At 40.4% G+C, this 19025-nt stretch overlaps 1 protein-coding gene across 5 annotated transcripts; it reads left to right on the top strand.

Annotated features, from left to right (window-relative positions):
- The first annotated feature begins 16 nt into the window (after nt 1-16).
- Nucleotides 17-12006, top strand: LOC118361265 (forkhead box protein P1-like). 5 transcript variants are annotated; one of them, XM_035741063.2, is made up of 15 exons: nt 17-288; nt 389-468; nt 1067-1126; nt 6808-6968; nt 7526-7603; nt 7798-7918; nt 8983-9172; nt 9341-9445; nt 9545-9632; nt 9776-9850; nt 10000-10147; nt 10336-10412; nt 10708-10809; nt 10924-11045; nt 11225-12006. In XM_035741063.2, exons 4-15 carry the CDS (start codon nt 6816-6818, stop codon nt 11280-11282), a joined length of 1317 nt encoding a protein of 438 aa, XP_035596956.1. In that variant the 5' UTR covers nt 17-288; nt 389-468; nt 1067-1126; nt 6808-6815; the 3' UTR covers nt 11283-12006. The 5 variants fall into 5 exon arrangements, with proteins under 5 accessions (XP_035596956.1, XP_035596957.1, XP_035596952.1 ...); XM_035741059.2 differs by having other exon boundaries at nt 31-288; nt 9997-10147; XM_035741064.2 differs by lacking the exon at nt 7526-7603 and having other exon boundaries at nt 18-288; nt 9997-10147.
- The last annotated feature ends 7019 nt before the right edge of the window (nt 12007-19025 follow it).

Genomic DNA, 19025 nt, shown 5'->3' with positions numbered 1-19025 from the left:
TCCCATCGGTGCCAGTCATTCAGTTGATGCCTATTAGCTGCTGGGGTCATTGTGGAGAGGGAGACGAGGTCCTGAAGACTTGCGAAAGCTCCCCAAGCTAATGCCTAGGTTTCAGACCACCGGGCTAACACAGACAACCCAGATTCATTTGATTTATACTAATTCAGCACAATACGGTGGATCACATAATCAACAATCACAAAACAAACCATTTCTGTGCACTGCCATTGTGGCTTGTAGCATTTATTTGTTCTGAAATAGGTTGTGCTTCAGACTATTGAGGGTAGGGTAAGTCATTTACGCTTATTTGTGTGAAACCTGTTGCAGTGAGGTAGGACATTTCCATTTCGATGGCAGGCGTAAACGTTTTTCCTACTGTGACTTCCAGGTATAAATACAGACTGGATTCTGGCAAACACATTTCACACATCTGTTCCCTCTCTCACACGTTGCTTGTGACATTTTCAGGTGAGTGTTGAATGAAGGGGATGGTGATTCTGCGTTATTCATGCTCTCTGTAATCCGAGTGATTTCTCTTTATTTGAGCATGTTATTGTGATTACGCAACGTTATTTGAACAATTCTACTCATCATGGCTGTCCATTGTGTTGACACGCAGTGAAATTATACAAGGCCGCATGATTGTGTTTAGTCTGTATCAAGATTTTTTTTTATGTAGCTATTGTGAAAGTTATCTGAATACGATGGGTTGGCAAAGCAAAAATAAGATACTATTGGAGGAGATTAATGTTAACATTTATTTGTACCTTAGACAAAACATGCTGATAGGTTTTGGTCTTACTTGCCTAACAAATTAATAATTAATGCTGAAATCAAATATAATTGTTTTATAGCATCAAAGAAATATACTTTTCATAAACATTTTTATATTTCTAAACATATTTTAATAAACATTTCTTTGCTCTTACCATAACCTGTTTCCCCGTTACAGTGAATATTGCTGGTAGTCTGTGTTCTTTTAAACATAATAAACTTCAAACATCACTTGTGGAATACTACCCCCTCTCTCTGACATTTGTTTGCTTTTTTCTTCTTCATTTTCTAGCATCTCATCCTCTTAAGAACAGGAAGACAGAAAGCGAGCAGGAGATACGGAAGGTGTAAGGTGAGAAAAACTGTCTGTTTTAACGTGTGACCTTTACATTTTAGGAATGCACTTCTTTGCTTTCAGCTAGAGTTGGCAACCATTCTGTGTATCAGAAGGGAGATCATTCAGTGGACAAGTGTCTCCCAAATTGGGGTGCGTGTCCCCAAGAGGTACGTACAGTAGGCAAAACTCAAGACCATCATGTAATCTGGTTTGGTGTCATCTGTAATGGTGGATTGTTTGTAGCTGTGGTGTATGAGCTATTTTATAGTGTAGTCTAATGGTCATGTACCTTACTTCTAAAAGCGTACAAAGTATCGATGCTGTATATCAGTTGGGTAACACAGATTGTAGGCATATAGCAAAAGGGTGAAAGGGGAATGATAGGTCTTAATATTATGTAAACACAACTAAGAAAATAACTTTGTTTGTAATGACTGCTTTAGTGAGGAACCTGTTAAAAGGTGTTAACGGGTGTAAAAGTAAGTATTTAAAGCATCACTAATCATATAGGCGAAAACAAATCCAATCTTTCTTCTACACATTTTTGAAGCATTATGTTCAAGATAACTTTTAACTTCTCATTGAATGGATTATTCAATGACAACCCAGTCGACACAATTCTAACACTGGGCACATTCATTCACAAAATTGAAACGACTTTGGTATGATATCTATCACGGTTAGGGTAGATTCATTTGAACTCACGATATTCAAGGAAATAATTGAAAAAAATGTAATAATTGAAACTCTGAAATATCTATGCGTTACTAAAAAAAATGTACAATCTCATTATGAATGTAATTCTTTAAATGATTTGGGTTTAGACCCAAGACCTGATATTCATAACATGATGGACTGTTGGTGGATTGAAGTCTCATGGTGCAAAAAGGTCATTTGTGACGAATCTGTGGGCTTGTCCAGAATTAGTCTTTTATCATTAAAGGATACTGGGATTTTTTAAAATTTATGTCAAGAATGTGTACCAGTATCATCACATGTTGCTGTGTCATCAAAATTATCATACATTCAGATTTTTCTGACGGTAGTCAATATCTGTACTTTGTTACCACAAAAAAAAGCAAATGATGGAATATGGTAATATTTTCGGTACCACAATGTCAAAGACGATGAATCACTTTACAGGAATTACACTGTTATACTTTGGTCTTTCAATTGTGTTACTTTTGATCTGTGAGAAAACCAGAAAGCATTTTCTCTCTATGAATATTTTTTTGTCAATATAAAAATGTAAGTATTGAGGCTTACACTACAATCACAACATGCATTTCATCTGCAAATCACCAAAATATTCCAGGTAGATTAGGTTTTTATTCAGTTAACCTAATTTAAAGATCAGATTAGGATGAACAGAATAATACAAGCATGTTTTTTTTGTATTGTAGTTTATAGAATAATACATGTAGGTCAAATTCTGGCGAAAGCCAATAGTGATACATAGTTATAAATGGAAGCTCCGAGTCAGTGTGACATGATTGTAGGGTGTTGTTGTAGCTGCATTTACACTGCACATTAATGTGACATTAGTAATCATGAGTAGTAGTTCTATCTCAATTGCTTTTTATTTCTATTGAATTGTATTTGTACTATTAGGGATCTATTCTACTATTAGGGATCCCGATTCGCTGTTGCCAAGGCAGCAGCTACTCTTCCTGGGGTCCAAACACATAATGGCACTTACATTACACTAAAAACAAAAAATAAAACAGTACATCATATAAAAGTATTACACCACTACATATCTACAATACAAAATGTATAATACCACCATACAACAATATTACAATGTACGTGTGTGTAGAGTGAGTGCGCTAGCGTGTGTGCATATGCGTGTGTGTGTGTCTCTTTTACAGTCCACCTTGTTCCATAAAGTGGTTTTATTCGGGGTTTTTTCAAATCAGATTTTACTGCTTGCATGAGTTACTTGATGTGGAATAGAGTTCCATGTAATCATGGCTCTGTGTAGTACTGTGCGTTTCCCAAAGTCTGTTCTGGACTTGGGAACTGTGAAAAGACCCCTTGTGACATGTTGTGTGGGGTATGCGTGGGTTTCTGAGCTGTGTGCTAGTTTGAACAGACATCTCTGTGCTTTCAACATGTCAATACCTCTCGCAAAGACAAGTAGTGATGCAGTCAGTCTCTCCTCTACTTTGAGACAACAGAGATTGACATGCATGCCATTGATCTTAGTTCTCCATGTACACTTAAGGGCCAACTGTGCTGCTCTGTTCTAGGTCAACTGTAATTTGCCAATGTCTCTCTTTGTGGCACTTGACTATATGACTGGGCAGTAGTCCAGGTGCGATTAAACTAAGGCCTGTAGGACTTCTTTTGTTGATAGGAATGTCAAGAAAGCAGAGCAGCACTTTATTACGGGCAGACAACCTCTCCCCATCTTAGCTACTGTTACATCAATGTGTTTTAACCATGACAGTTAACAATCCAAGGTTACACCAAGCAGTTTAGTCTCATAAACTTGCTAAATGTTCACATTATTCATTAGAATATTTAGTTGAGGTTTAGGGTTTTGTGAATGTTGGCCCAAATACAATGCTTATAGTTTTTTAAATATTTAGTTCTAGCTTTTTACTTGTCAGTCACCTTAACCACTATCCTTACCCTAATCCTAATCCTAACTTTAACTCTAACCTTAACCCTTACCATAACCATTTAAAATGTCATTTATAATGGGATAGGGACATCTCAAGGATCGCAGATAGCACAGGCCATTCTAAAACTGACTGTGTGATTTTACTTGCTGACGTTTATAATGTTGAGCCATCAGCATACATAGACTCACAGGCTTTACTCAGTGCCAGTGGCAGGTCATTGGTAAAGATTGAAAAACATAAGGAGCCTAGACAACTGACCTGGGGAATACCCAACTCTACCTGGATTATGTTGGAGAGGCTTCCATTAAAGAACACAAAACAGCAACCACAAGCTTCTTATTATCAATTTATTTCAGCCAATCATCAGTGATTTGTGTAAGTGCCGTCCGTATATGTTGAGTGCCCTTCCCTATAAGTATGCTGAAAGTCAATTGTTGATTTGTTTACTCTGTAATAGCATTGCATCTGGTCAACCCAATTTCTTCCAAAAGTTTACTAAGGATTGGTAGCAGGCTGATTGGTCAGCTGTTTGAGCCAGTAAAGGGTGCTTTGCTATTCTTGGGTAGCGGAATGACTTTTGCTTCCCTCCAGGCCTGAGGGCACACACTTTCCTGTCGGCCTAGATTGAACAAATGGCAAATAGGTGTGTCGATATAGTCCGCTATCATCCTCAGTAATTTTCCATCCAAGTTGTCAGGCCCAACATTTCTGCAACTACCGCCCCCTTACAAGCAACGTTTGAAATACGTTCTACCTTCTTGTGGCTTTGAGTCAGTGACTCTTATCACAGAATGAAATGTTACATTTCAGAAGTTAAACAATTCTTTTTTCACCTCTTCCACACTCACTTTACGGAATTCAAAATTACAATGTGTGTATTTCATAATTTGGTAATTTATTAATGGATGTGTAGGTTCAGTGTTTGTTTTTGGCATGTCATGCCTAAATTGGCTAATCTTGCCAGTAAAAAAACGATTAAAGTAGTTGGCAATATCAGTGGGTTTTGTGATGAATGAGCCAACAGATTCAATGAATGATGGAGCTGAGTTCACTCTTTGGAAATACAGAAGTTGGACACAAATGTTCAAGAAACATCCTAACTTTGTAATATAAACCACAATATGTTTATTTTATTTTATTGTCTGTAGGACTGGTATTATATGACCATCACATTTAAAGTTAGTCTTCATGCTTATTTTGCCATTTAGATTAATTCAATAATTTTGGACATAAATGTTAATGTAGCTGTCTCTAAGTCACCACTACAGTATAGTATTTACTCTAATATATTTTTATAAACGTTTTTCTTCTCGTTCAAAAAGAAAAGTTGAATTAGAAGAAAACATATTATAAATTAAAAATAATATAATATTGGGGGGGAAAAAACATATTCTGTTTAATACTGTCCTTTGTGGATCAAAGATAAAAAAGAATGATTACTCTGCTTATAAATTCTTTCCTGTCCTACTGTAGTGTTATAGGTCAAAGAAAGCGAATCTACAAATCAATATCACCCACAGGTTCCTTCCAAAGTGCCAAGATCAGACAGATATTTTAGATATGGAAGCATAGTGAGTAATAAGAAAACTCACTGAGAAAAATGTTTCAATATGATGCAGAAGGAATAACTTTCCATATGTAGTTGATTGTAAATAAAGCATTTTGATAATCAAACCCAGTCCTAGACTATAGTAAAAGCTGAACGTAATTGTCCTCAGTTGAGAGAAGTGTTGTAAGAAGTGTTAATATATCACAATTTTCTACTTGTAATGTCATTGTAGCACATCCATTCATCAAATCACACCCTACAAACCTGTGTGACATAAACATGTACTGTAGGTCTCAATTCCAAATCCAAAAGATGTGCTTATTCATTTAATACCTGTTTTATGTGACATGATTCAATTGTCACTTTGCATTACAACAAATACTTTGCTTTGATCTGAGCTTTCTGTAAAGAAGAAATGTTTGGTTTTGCTAGTGAAGTGGAGATAAAAGTGAGAAGCCACAAAGAGCTTCAGTACTTTCTCTTTCTACTGAATTCCTGTTTCCTCTTCCTGGGTGAGAGCGTGCATTTGCAAATGTACACAGTGGTCACCCATAGACTTTTAAACATTTGAGGTATAGAGTTCTATAAGGTTGCCTTTAGAAGCTCTTGGGTTGCACTTTATTTTACAGTACAGAAATGACCAGATATTTACATATTTACCTAAAGATGACATGATATAATTACATGTTTTTTTGGTGGGGAGTTCTAACAGATTTTGGTACCAAGTAGTTCTTTCAAGTATACTAAGCACAATAACGTAGCCATTGATACCACATTATTTCCTTCTAAATAAAAGGTGAAGGCCACTGAAACAGTATCAGTACCAGGGGTACGAGGGGAGAAAAGAATTGGAGCACCCTCTCCCCTTCCCTCTTTCCTGTGCTATATTTTTGAGATACCTGCTGCTATCAGCTTCATCTCTGTACCCTCCACTGTCTGTGTAGTCAAAGGTTGCACCTGTGCACAACCACAAAATCTCTCAGCCCAGACTGTGTTTGAACTCCTCTCCCTTTCATTATGTCTGATAAAGGAACAAAGATAATATGCCTCCAAACCTGTAGCTGTCTAACATTTACCAAAGAGCAAATTTGTATCCCCCAATCACTCTCTCTCTCTCTCTCTCTCTCTCTCTCTCTCTCTCTCTCTCTCTCTCTCTCTCTCTCTCCTCTCTCTCTCTCTCTCTCTCTCTCCCTCTCTCTCTCTCTCTCTCCCTCTCTCTCCTCCTCTCTCTCTCTCTCTCTCTCTATTATATTATATTGTAGCAATATGTTGTTTTAATGTCATACATTGAACAATATGCTTGGACTGAATACAACATAACCTTACAAATAGGAACATACCTACACAATTGGTGCCCTGTGTGGAGATGATCTATTGCGATGTGTGTTTATTTACGATTGTTTATGTTGTCTACACATTTGCAGCGTGAGAGTCAACCTTTATCCACCACCACCCCTGCATTCCTAGGGGTAACATGCACTTAGCACTAACCCTCCATTTCTGCTCTTCTGCACCAGGCCCAGGGATGCCACAGACTGAGAGTGAGAGGTTGAAGAGTGGGCGACTGAACAGTGGGCGACATCAACAGCAGCGAGAGCAGCGAGAGGAGCCAGACGCACATACCCAGCCCAAAGATTCTGCCTCACCTCAGCTCTGTGCTCGTACCTCTGTTACGCAGGTACTGGTTGAACTGTTACTGTGGTTTCAAGCCAAATTTGAGCCAGATTTACAAAGAAAAATAATAATACATAATGAATACTAAAATAAACATGAATTGAAAGTTAAGAGCTCAAGCTAAAGTGTACATCAATTGGTTTCATACCGTTTTTTTGTATAATAATACTAATTTAAGACTATTAAAGCTAGAATCCATCAAAAATAACAAAGCCACACCCAGCCTCTGTTTCGAGAAAAAGCTGAGGGGTGGGCCTAAAGACATGGAACTACTCTCAATTTCATAGACTACGCTATGGATGCAAGGACGGGCCATCCATGATATCAAAATGACAGTTTTAACCATGTTTTGAGGCTATACAGCGGTTGTTTACATTTACTTTGTTGAACTCAGCTTATCAGGCATTAATACGTTTTCTTCAAGGGTAATTGTTAAGTCCAAACATTAATGTTGCAACTAAGGATTCTAGCTTGGAGGAAATATTTATACTTTCATTACATGGAATATCTGTTGTCCTTATAGTGAGAGGAATGAAGTAAATACATGTCCATTATTCATAGACGGGCTTCCCATTGATGATTAGACCTGGAGTTTCACTTATGGCCTCGTCTCAGCTCCAAAGCATATTGTTACGGCAGGTATGATATTCCTTCTTATGCCTCCTATTATAAAGCGTTTCGATGCCCTATTCTGGCCTGAGATACATGTAAACCCATACATTATTGTTTCAGTTTCACTGACATTAGCACAAGAAAGTTGCTTGTATTTGCTCGGAGAACTCCCTGCTGGTGGAAAGGGATACTGTATGTGCCTTGTTGCGTGTCCTCCCCAGTGTTCCAGTGAGGAGGAGGGGAGACCGCTCCTGCAACGGGTGTCTCTGTGCCCCCAGTTGAGCCAGCACAGACCCTCTGTTCTACGCCAGGGTGTCCAGGCTGCCCACGTGCGACCGCAGGGTACGCTTTGCGCTGACTGACTCTCTGCAGCCCACTTGCGTACACATGTTTTTTACATTTTTGTTTATTTATTTCACCTTTATTTAACCAGGTAGGCCAGTTGAGAACAAGTTCTCATTTACACCTGCGACCTGGCCGAGATAAAGCAAAGCAGTGCGACACAAACAACAACACAGAGTTACACATGGGATAAACAAACGTACAGTCAATAGCACAATAGAACAATCTATGTACAGTGTGTGCAAATGTAGTATGTCTTAGGAGAAGATATAAAGCCAGCTTGTAGTCCTAAAAAAATAGAAAGGAGTTACCTCTGGTTCGTTCAGCCATTCCTTTGGGGGAAATGAATGGGGAAAGAATAGGGTTTTGGGACAACCTTAGAAAATATGGTCTGAGGTTGACACAGGCTTAGGAGATCTTATACGTTTGGTTATATGCGATAATATCAGTCAGTTGACATGGCATTTATGAATTATGAAACCTTCATGTGCTTTTTTTCAGTTTACATACAGTCAATGCTTCAAAATGCACAACAAGTGACGTTAGCTGATGAAGATTATCTCATAGAACAAAACGTATAAGATCTCCTAAGCCTGTGTTTACCACAGACATATAAAACTCCATTAATTTCCGCGTAGGCTTTGTTCCACGGACCATGGCTGTGTCAGTGCTTACTAAAAGACGCAATTATTATTGCTCTCTATAAAACAGCTCTTTATGGAGAAAGACCTACAGTATAAACACTGTCCATGACCCTCAAGTATATAATGGATGTATAGAATCTATAACTAACCCCATAGTTCTGTCCGCTTGGACAGCATTCACAACTGGACCATTAAATATTTGTCAAAACATTTTCATTTTTCCCTCACCCTATAATGTGTGTGTACAGTCACACTTTTGAATGGAAACACTAGCGGCTTTAAAAGCATGGACTCATTCCATATGTTGCATACGATTGTATACAGCCATTATACTGTACATTATTCAAAGGAGGCTCGTGGAAAGTGTATCGAGGTCTTTCTCCATAAAGATCCATTTTTCTCTACCTTCTGCTCCTCCAGCACCATGCACTCTAACAGAGGCCAGTTCAGCTCAGCCCATCTCACTGTGCAAGGTGGAGGTGGACACAGGGAGCCGTGGACAGTCCTCTCCCCCACACTCTGAGCACTCTCCTGGGCCAACTCGTCACCCCTCTCCCCCGAGGACAGCCAGTCCTAATAAGCAGAGCTCCATCATCACCAGGCAACATGAGTGAGTTCCGCGTGTGTGTGTGTGTGTGTGTGCGTCTGTGTGCGTCTGTGTGCATGTACGTGCATCTGAGCTTGTGACATGAACAGAAACTGCATAAACAAATGCCAGGTTGGTTTGATTGATTGCGTTCAGTCCTAAGTTTGTAATATTCCTCCCCTCATTCTGCAGGGCAGGTCACCCAACCCTAGAGGGGTCCAGTGCTCTGTTTCTCAACGGATTCTGCTGCTGGCCTGGCTGCGATGCAGTATTTGAAGAATTCCCCAGTTTTTTGAAGTAAGTAATGAGCACCAGTATATGTCATTAGTCATTGTCATACAGTTGTGGCGCTGTTGTTTATAGTCATGACAGTGATGCTCTTTATGGTGTTTCCAGACACCTCCACTCTGACCATGGCCATGGAGACAGAAGCATTGCACAGTGGAAGGTACAACAAGACATGGTGCAATACATGGAGACCCAGGTTTGTTCCTGTAGTTCTACATATTATATCGTTTTACAGAAAAACTCCAACTAGTGAACACGGAGAACCCGGGAAAGGTTGTAAAAGCTCCAAGTCCAGCTAAGTGAAAATGTGGCCTTCAATGAATCTCCTCTCTTTTTTAGCTGACTGTGGAAAAACAGAAACTCTTCGCAATGCAACTACATCTGCACCTATCTGGACACAAATCAACTGTCTTGGTAACTTCTCTTTTGAATAATTCCCTCGAGTGACTATAGTAACCGGCCATTGTCCATTATCCTGCATTTTAAGACAATTTCTATGTACCTCAACTTGTCCTTGTTGAATGTCTGTGTTGTTGGGTCATGGTCTCTCTCCCTGTCAGAAGGCAGCTTCAGACTGGCCCTACAGGCACAGCCTGTCACTAGGCCTGCCCCAGAACCGAGGTGGAGTGTCACACTGCACCACTAAAGAGCCAGAGGAGCTGGTGCAGCACGAGTATTGGCCCTCTGCTGCTCCCCACCACCTACGGCCAGGTAACACTGCCCCCCCGCTCTTCTTAAGTACGGGGGAGTTCCACTCCATTTTGATTCTGAATGCCACTCTGAGTGCATTCCTACAAGTGTTTTGCTTGTCTGTTTTGGTGATGTTGTCTTTCGTGTTGCTGTGAAATCTGATCCAAACTCAAGACCTGGTATGTTTGCTTTCGTTGGCCGTCCTACAGATCTTATCCCGAGTGTTGAGTGTTACAAATACAACAACATTAGGCCACTGTACACCTACGCCTGCATGATAAGATGGGTGAGTTGTCTGATTTAAACAGTAAGAGTCTCTCTGAACACTTGTGTAAAAGGAGCACTTGAGAAAAGGAAAAGGTAGACTGTCGAGAGTCTGGCTGAGTGGCTGAGGAGCATACAGTTTGCTCGGTAGTTCATGCATCCTTGTTGGACTGCAAGACAGCGACAAGTGTGACATTAATATAACATCTGTTGTTTTGGACTACATGTGTAGCAAGACCTCAATCTATGTCTAGACCCCATGTGAGTTGTTTCAATTGCACAAGCATATTGTGAATGTCCACCATGTCTGTCTGCAGTCTATACTGGAGTCTCCAGACAAGCAGCGCTCCCTGAATGACATCTACAACTGGTTCACCACCATGTTCTTCTACTTCCGACACAACACGGCCACATGGAAGGTTAGACTTCTCCTTGGATCATTATGCTCGCTTTCATATGAGTCCTATATTTGAGCCTTGAGCGATATTAGCTCCTGAACTCCTGACACAAGCTGTATTCATTTGCCGCCACAGAACGCTGTCCGTCACAATCTTAGCCTCCACAAGTGTTTTGTGCGAGTGGAGGGAGGCAAGGGGGCCGTCTGGACAGTGGATGAAATGGAATATCAAAGGAGAAAGGGACAAAAATACCACAGGTAGACAGACCTATGGTCTGGATGTGCTCTCTTGATTCATTCTTAGTTTTGCAGCTTCATTCCAACTCAACAAGTGAGGGTGCTATTGTTAACCCTGTTAATAAAACACAGCTTAACCCACCCATTAACACAGACATGTTTTTAAAACGATATTGTAATAATATGAACCATTTTTTTAGGGATCATCATGTGAAATGGCTGGCACCCTACTCCTTATTTCGTCCAGAGGAACCTTGAACATAACCACCCCTTCAGTGAATGAAAAACTACTGGGAAAGGAAGTAACTAGGACCTATTACTGAATCAGGCATTTTTTCAACAAGGCTGGAGAAAAGGCCCTCCAGGAGGGTTGACCCGTCCTGGTCTACAGTATCTACAGAACCTATCGTCACCTTCTTTGTTCAGCAGCAGATGGTGCTACAACATAGCACAGCCTAGGACTCTTTTGCCTCTAGACTCTTTTATCATGAAGATGTGTGCACGGCTGGAATGGCTATACGTTTTGCAGCATTTGAAAGAAAAATATATACTTAGCAATTATTTGTCAATCAAACTTAGTGAAAGGGTAAACAATTGTTTTGTTGTGTTGGCTACATACAGTATACTCTATCCCACTGGGCTCATCATTGAAAACTGTTGTTTTTGAGGGTGGAATTTCAACCATAGGATAAGTTCAACATTTTAATTCATTTTCAACATAGACAAACATTGTATGAAATATAATTAATTTGTACCTTTGAAATAATGTCAGATCATCACTCAATTAAGTTAGCCAACAAACTTCTGGCTGATTTATTGAGTGGGTGAATAAAGGTTGAAATCGCATTGATCAACGTTTCTACCAAATATTACCCAAATGTCCACATTGAAATTAAATTGTGTGCCCAGTGGGATGTTACAGCAAGCATGTACAATTTTACATTGTGTTAAAAAAATAAAAAATACTCTGCAATTATATGTATATTTGATTATATCTTGTGGATGTGATCTGTCTAATGAATCTATCCTTTACAGGAAACAGTATGACTCTGATATCTCATCAAAACAACGGATCTAACATTCCATTGACATCAAGCTAAATATGGTCTATACGGTAGCATTTGGTTTCTAAACATCTCTATTGTGTTTTTCTTGTTCCACTGCTATTTATCCATTTTGCCGCAGACCCAGCAGTTGTCGTTCTGTGTGAACCAGGCTTTCCCTAGCAAGGGTTATCCAGTTATTTATATCCAAAGTTACTTTTCTAAAGGACAACATGCCTTTATCTGGTGTGCATGGGTAAGCATGAGACTGTTTGATATGAGCAAACCTCCGTCTGGACCAGATCCATGGAAGTTCATGAATGTGTATGTGGTTTCCAAATTCAAAAGTATACTAAAACCATTTAACTGTAATTCCATATGAGGGGGGTGTTTTTGCACATTCCTTTTCTCCCAGAGAAAGAAAATGCCCCCCCCCAATATGCAAATTAGCCCCATATTTTGTTTTACGTCTGTAAAGTGTCTGCCTCGTCTCTCTCACTCACAATCTCACATCCACAAACCTGCTAGCTCTCAGAAAAGGACCTCAGGAAAGGTATTTTTGACAGGACAAGACAGAGAGAGTGCAGTAAATACAACACATTTCCACTTTTCAGACCTTGATTACACATCTCAGGGCATAGTCATAAATAATAACTAGCAATTGCCTGTTCAAGGCAACCACTAACATATAAAAGTGTTCACCTGTAAATCAAGAACAAACTGATTTCATATCACAATTCACATTTTTACCCATAACAGATACATAGATACATCAGATTCACATTCTGACCTGTACATCCAAAAGGACCATAATAAAATATTGATTTTGCAAGCAAGCACTTAATCGGCGGGTATGTTTGTGTATAAATGGAGAAGTGTACCCTTTGGATGTACCAATTTGGTTCTGTTATCATTCTGTCACAGCTCAGAAATACTGTATGACCTGGTGGCTGAAGTCTTGACAGAGTTGAAGTCCTTTTCCAGCTCTCAGTGTTTTGCTGTTGGGAATTATGGTTTCAAAGGTCCCAGACGAGTATCACAGCCCTCCAAGCCCAGCCTACACAACAGGATTCATGTCTGATATGAATTCCTATAATGATTGCAAACTATAAATTCAAAGGATTTGGTTCAGAGAAATGGCATTGTCTGTGTCATCCCATAAGTGATTCCTCTGTGATGGTGCCACTCAATCTTTGAGAGAGAAGACGTTGTATCTAAACAGAGAACATAAACAGAAAGCTGGTTTCCATTTCACTGGATGGGGTTGTCCCACCGGAGGCCATCACAAGTTTCTGATGCCGTCTGACAGCCCAGAACTTTCCACCACTTTGATGCCATGACATTTGAATGGAGCAGCCTGGGGGGAGACAGATGATAACTTGCATGAGTTCACCCATTTCTCTGTCTCTTGCTGGCGGGCGACATAAAGTATAATTGCTCAGAGCATGATTAAAGTCGTTCAGCAAGGTGTAAACACATTTAACCCCTTGAACATCCTTAGCAGTCAAAAGAGAGAAGCAACACCCATGTGACTTTGAAACATATCTCATAGCCTCAGATAAAATAATAAAAGAAAAATGAATTGTGATGTGCTTGACAACAGTTGACACAGAGGGACAGTGTATACTACATTTAAGGTTTATCCCTTGTGTGGATTTACATGCCCACCGGTTCTTGGCTATTGCAATGGAATTGTCCCACTTTGGCACTAAACATGCTTTTGTAAACAACAATACTATTGTCTGTGATTTCACACAGCAGAGCTACACATAGCTATGCATCTACACTCATTGACTCAAATACACACGCACACACAACCACAAAGACAGACAACCCCCTTCCTTACCAGCACATCGGCATATTAACACACACATGCACCCACCCACGCACGCACGCACACACACACACACACACACACACACATTCTAGTAGAGAGCAGAATGATGCGTTGCCCCATCTCCTTGGATATGACAGAGTTATGCAAACCACATGAATGGCTTGATCCAACACTCCATGCCCCATTGCCTAAATGCTATCAACCCCAATATGCCTCCTCCACGCACGCACACACCACCACCAACACTACCATTCCGCTAGAGTGAGAGGTTGTTAACGTTCAAAGAAACCACACTGGCATCTTTAGATTTGGGTAAATGAAGTCCGTTGTGGTAACTTGAACCACTAGATGTTAACGGCCTTCATCCATGTCTAAATGTTATGGATGTTTTCTCCCCTCAAAAATGTACTTTGGAATTATTGTATATCCTTGCACAAGAAGATTTTTCCCAATATGTTTTTTTTAAAGCCTGTTGACAATGATTTGTTTTAGCTGTTTTCCAAACATTCCCATCCCTGATAACCTACTGAATGTCAATAAAACTATAACTATGTGCTATAAACCATTACGGTAATTCAGATAAATTTGAGGTAATTTATCTCATTACATTTGAAGAGCTATCTTAAATGAATTATCTGTGCCAAATGAAAAGAGCATACATCATTGATGAGTTAAAGCATCACCAGAAACATATTTGTCTGCAGTTTCCTGCACTTACAGTACACTAAGGAGTGATAGATTTATACTTTCACAGATGTCGCAGACTCCCAAATCCCATCTCTGCAGCCTGAGTACTATCATTAGTATGCTTTGGAGGAAATATGTCCAACAACTTGCCTATATAGCTCTGTTATGGCTAAAATGCAGTGGTGTAAAGTACTTAAGTAAAAATACTTTAAAGTACTACTTAAGTAGTTTTTTTGAGTATCTGTACTTTACTATTTATATTTTTGAGAACTTTTACTTTTACTTCACTACATTCTTAAAGAATATATTGTACTTTTTATTCCATACATTTTCCCTGACAACCAAAAGTACATTTTGAATGATTAGCAAGACAGGAAAATCACGCACTTATCAAGAGAAAACATGTGGTCATCCCTACTGCCTCTGGCCTGGCGGACTCACTAAACACAAATGCATATTTTGGAGTGTTGGAGTGTACTCCTGGCTATACATACATACATTTTAAAAACAAGAAAATGCTGTCGTCTGCTTTGTTTAATATTGGGAATTTTAAATAATTTATTTGAGCAATTACATTTGCTTTTGATACTTAAATATATTTCAAACCAAATACTTTTAGACTTTTACAGAAGTATTATTTTACTGGGTAACTTCTACTTTTACCTGAGTCATTGTTTATTAAGGTATCCTTACTTTTACCGAGGTATGACAATTGGATACTTATTCCACCACTGGTATTTCCTTTCACCCACTGGTTATTCAAACTCAGAAACTAAGGCTTGTGGAGGCCAACAACAACAGGGTATGTCATGGCCACAATACATATTCACAGAAAAGTTTGATATTTTAGTGTATTTGGTCAAAGCACATAGAAGGTTGGTTCAACACCAGGTGGTGATTTTTTCGGTATTGAGGCAGCAAGTTTGTGAGAGAACACCCACACACAGAGGTGGGATCTCAACTCCTGGACCTGTATCCTGTTTTACATCTCGTCAGGGATATTATTAATTTCCTTTGGGCCAGTTGACCTAAGGATCACACAAAGTCACAGCGCCATCATCAGTCATACTGTAGCTGTTGCTCTATGAAACATCAGGATCTCCCCTAAGACGTGTCTATATTTCCATCCCTACACTTTCAGGGATACATTGACTCAGAACAAAATGCATTAATAAGGAATTTAGATGGAGATGACAATGAACGAGAAAGGGAGGAGGGAGACAAGCTGGCATGGCCACTGAGTTCATGCTGTGCAATTTAAGAAAGATGTTGCTGCTGTCATTGTTCATGTGGCAGCGAGGGGGTAATTCCAGTGTCTGGGAATTCCAGCGATTCCTGCAGCTTGGTGGCATACAACAGGCGAGTGGAGAAAGGGCAACCATGAGGGGTGGATAAGACAGGTATTCACATCACAGCAAAGCCATTCGTCACCTGCCTGTAAACTCCCAAAACAAATCAGGGGTCTCCATTGGCCATTGTGCAAAATGGTAGCTAACCTTAAACACTATGGAGCAAGATCTCAGTGAAAAATCTTCCTTAGTGAGTAACTGAAAGGCAAAGACAAATGTGGGTGGTCCCTTGATGTCAACTGTGTTCATCTACAATGACAAAAAGGAAAGATGATTCATCATCATTGTGACCAAGGGGTGTCCTTTCTAGGTCCACCTGGGCACCGTGGGGCAACTTTATGAAATTCCATATACTCTCTACACGCTAATGATGACTCATTGACACTATACTGTTCTGGGAACTAAGCTTTTCTTTTTTAAATGTTATTTATTTATTTATTTATTTTACCTTTATTTAACCAGGTAGGCAAGTTGAGAACAAGTTCTCATTTACAATTGCGACCTGGCCAAGATAAAGCAAAGCAGTTCGACAGATACAACGACACAGAGTTACACATGGAGTAAAACAAACATACAGTCAATAATACAGTACAAACAAGTTAAAGGCAAACAAGGTAAAGGCAAAAAAAGGCCATGGTGGCAAAGTAAATACAATATAGCAAGTAAAACACTGGAATGGTAGTTTTGCAATGGAAGAATGTGCAAAGTAGAAATAAAAATAATGGGGTGCAAAGGAGCAAAATAAATAAATAAATTAAATACAGTAGGGAAAGAGGTAGTTGATTGAGCTAAATTATAGGTGGGCTATGTACAGGTGCAGTAATCTGTGAGCTGCTCTGACAGTTGGTGCTTAAAGCTAGTGAGGGAGATAAGTGTTTCCAGTTTCAGAGATTTTTGTAGTTTGTTCCAGTCATTGGCAGCAGAGAACTGGAAGGAGAGGTGGCCAAAGAAAGAATTGGTTTTGGGGGTGACTAGAGAGATGTACCTGCTGTAGCGTGTGCTACAGGTGGGAGATGCTATGGTGACCAGCGAGCTGAGATAAGGGGGACTTTACCTAGCAGGGTCTTGTAGATGACATGGATCCAGTAGGTTTGGCGACGAGTATGAAGCGAGGGCCAGCCAACGAGAGCGTACAGGTCGCAATGGTGGGTAGTATATGGGGCTTTGGTGACAAAACGGATTGCACTGTGATAGACTGCATCCAATTTGTTGAGTAGGGTATTGGAGGCTATTTTGTAAATGATATCGCCAAAGTCGAGGATTGGTAGGATGGTCAGTTTTACAAGGGTATGTTTGGCAGCATGAGTGAAGGATGCTTTGTTGCGAAATAGGAAGCCAATTCTAGATTTAACTTTGGATTGGAGATGTTTGATATGGGTCTGGAAGGAGCGTTTACAGTCTAACCAGACACCTAAGTATTTGTAGTTGTCCACGTATTCTAAGTCAGAGCCGTCCGGAGTAGTGATGTTGGACAGGCGGGTAGGTGCAGGTAGCGATCGGTTGAAGAGCATGCATTTTGTTTTACTTGTATTTAAGAGCAATTGGAGGCCACGGAAGGAGAGTTGTATGGCATTGAAGCTTGCCTGGAGGGTTGTTAACACAGTGTCCAAAGAAGGGCCGGAAGTATACAGAATGGTGTCGTCTGCGTAGAGGTGGATCAGAGACTCACCAGCAGCAAGAGCGACCTCATTGATGTATACAGAGAAGAGAGTCGGTCCAAGAATTGAACCCTGTGGCACCCCCATAGAGACTGCCAGAGGTCCGGACAGCAGACCCTCCGATTTGACACACTGAACTCTATCAGAGAAGTAGTTGGTGAACCAGGCGAGGCAATCATTTGAGAAACCAAGGCTGTCGAATCTGCCGATGAGGATGTGGTGATTGACAGAGTCGAAAGCCTTGGCCAGATCAATGAATACGGCTGCACAGTAATGTTTCTTATCGATGGCGGTTAAGATATCGTTTAGGACCTTGAGCGTGGCTGAGGTGCACCCATGACCAGCTCTGAAACCAGATTGCATAGCAGAGAAGGTATGGTGAGATTCGAAATGGTCGGTAATCTGTTTGTTGACTTGGCTTTCGAAGACCTTAGAAAGGCATGGTAGGATAGATATAGGTCTGTAGCAGTTTGGGTCGAGTGTCCCCCTTTGAAGATGGGTATGACCGCAGCTGCTTTCCAATCTTTGGGGATCTCATACGACACGAAACAGAGGTTGAACAGGCTAGTAATAGGGGTGGCAACAATTTCGGCAGATAATTTTAGAAAGAAAGGGTCCAGATTGTCTAGCCCGGCTGATTTGTAGGGGTCCAGATTTTGCAGCTCTTTCAGAACATCAGCTGAATGGATTTGGGAGAAGGAGAAATGGGGAAGGCTTGGGCGAGTTGCTGTTGGGGGTGCAGTGCTGTTGACCGGGGTAGGAGTAGCCAGGTGGAAAGCATGGCCGTAGAAAAATGCTTATTGAAATTCTCAATTATGGTGGATTTATCAGTGGTGACAGTGTTTCCTATCTTCAGTGCAGTGGGCAGCTGGGAGGAGGTGTTCTTATTCTCCATGGACTTTACAGTGTCCCAGAACCTTTTTGAGTTAGTGTTGCAGGAAGCAAATTTCTGCTTGAAAAAGCTAGCCTTGGCTTTTCTAACTGCCTGTGTATAATGGTTTCTAGCTTCCCTGAACAGCTGTATATCACGGGGCTGTTTGATGCTAATGCAGAACGCCATAGGATGTTTTTGTGTTGGTTAAGGGCAGTCAGGTCTGGGGAGAACCAAGGGCTATATCTGTTCCTGGTTCTAAATTTCTTGAATGGGGCATGTTTATTTAAGATGGTTAGGAAGGCATTTAAAAAAATATCCAGGCATCCTCTACTGACGGGATGAGATCAATATCCTTCCAGGATACCCCGGCCAGGTCGATTAGAAAGGCCTGCTCGCTGAAGTGTTTCAGGGAGCGTTTTACAGTGATGAGTGGAGGTCGTTTGACCGCTGACCCATTACGGATACAGGCAATGAGGCAGTGATCGCTGAGATCTTGGTTGAAGACAGCAGAGGTGTATTTAGCAGAGGTGTATTTAGAGGGCAAGTTGGTTAG

This window comes from Oncorhynchus keta, chromosome 28, assembly GCF_023373465.1.
Source record: "Oncorhynchus keta strain PuntledgeMale-10-30-2019 chromosome 28, Oket_V2, whole genome shotgun sequence".
Classification (NCBI taxonomy): Eukaryota; Metazoa; Chordata; class Actinopteri; order Salmoniformes; family Salmonidae; genus Oncorhynchus; species Oncorhynchus keta.
Note: the sequence above shows the minus strand (reverse complement) of the source record. Positions and strands in the feature narration are given on the sequence as shown.

Coding starts and splice junctions, on each gene's coding strand:
- LOC118361265 (XM_035741059.2), top strand. CDS start 6,816: ATGCCACAGACTGAGAGTGAGAGGTTGAAGAGTGGGCGACTGAACAGT. Junction 6,969..7,525: donor CTCGTACCTCTGTTACGCAG/GTACTGGTTGAA, acceptor CATTATTCATAG/ACGGGCTTCCCATTGATGAT. Junction 7,919..8,982: donor TGCCCACGTGCGACCGCAGG/GTACGCTTTGCG, acceptor CTGCTCCTCCAG/CACCATGCACTCTAACAGAG.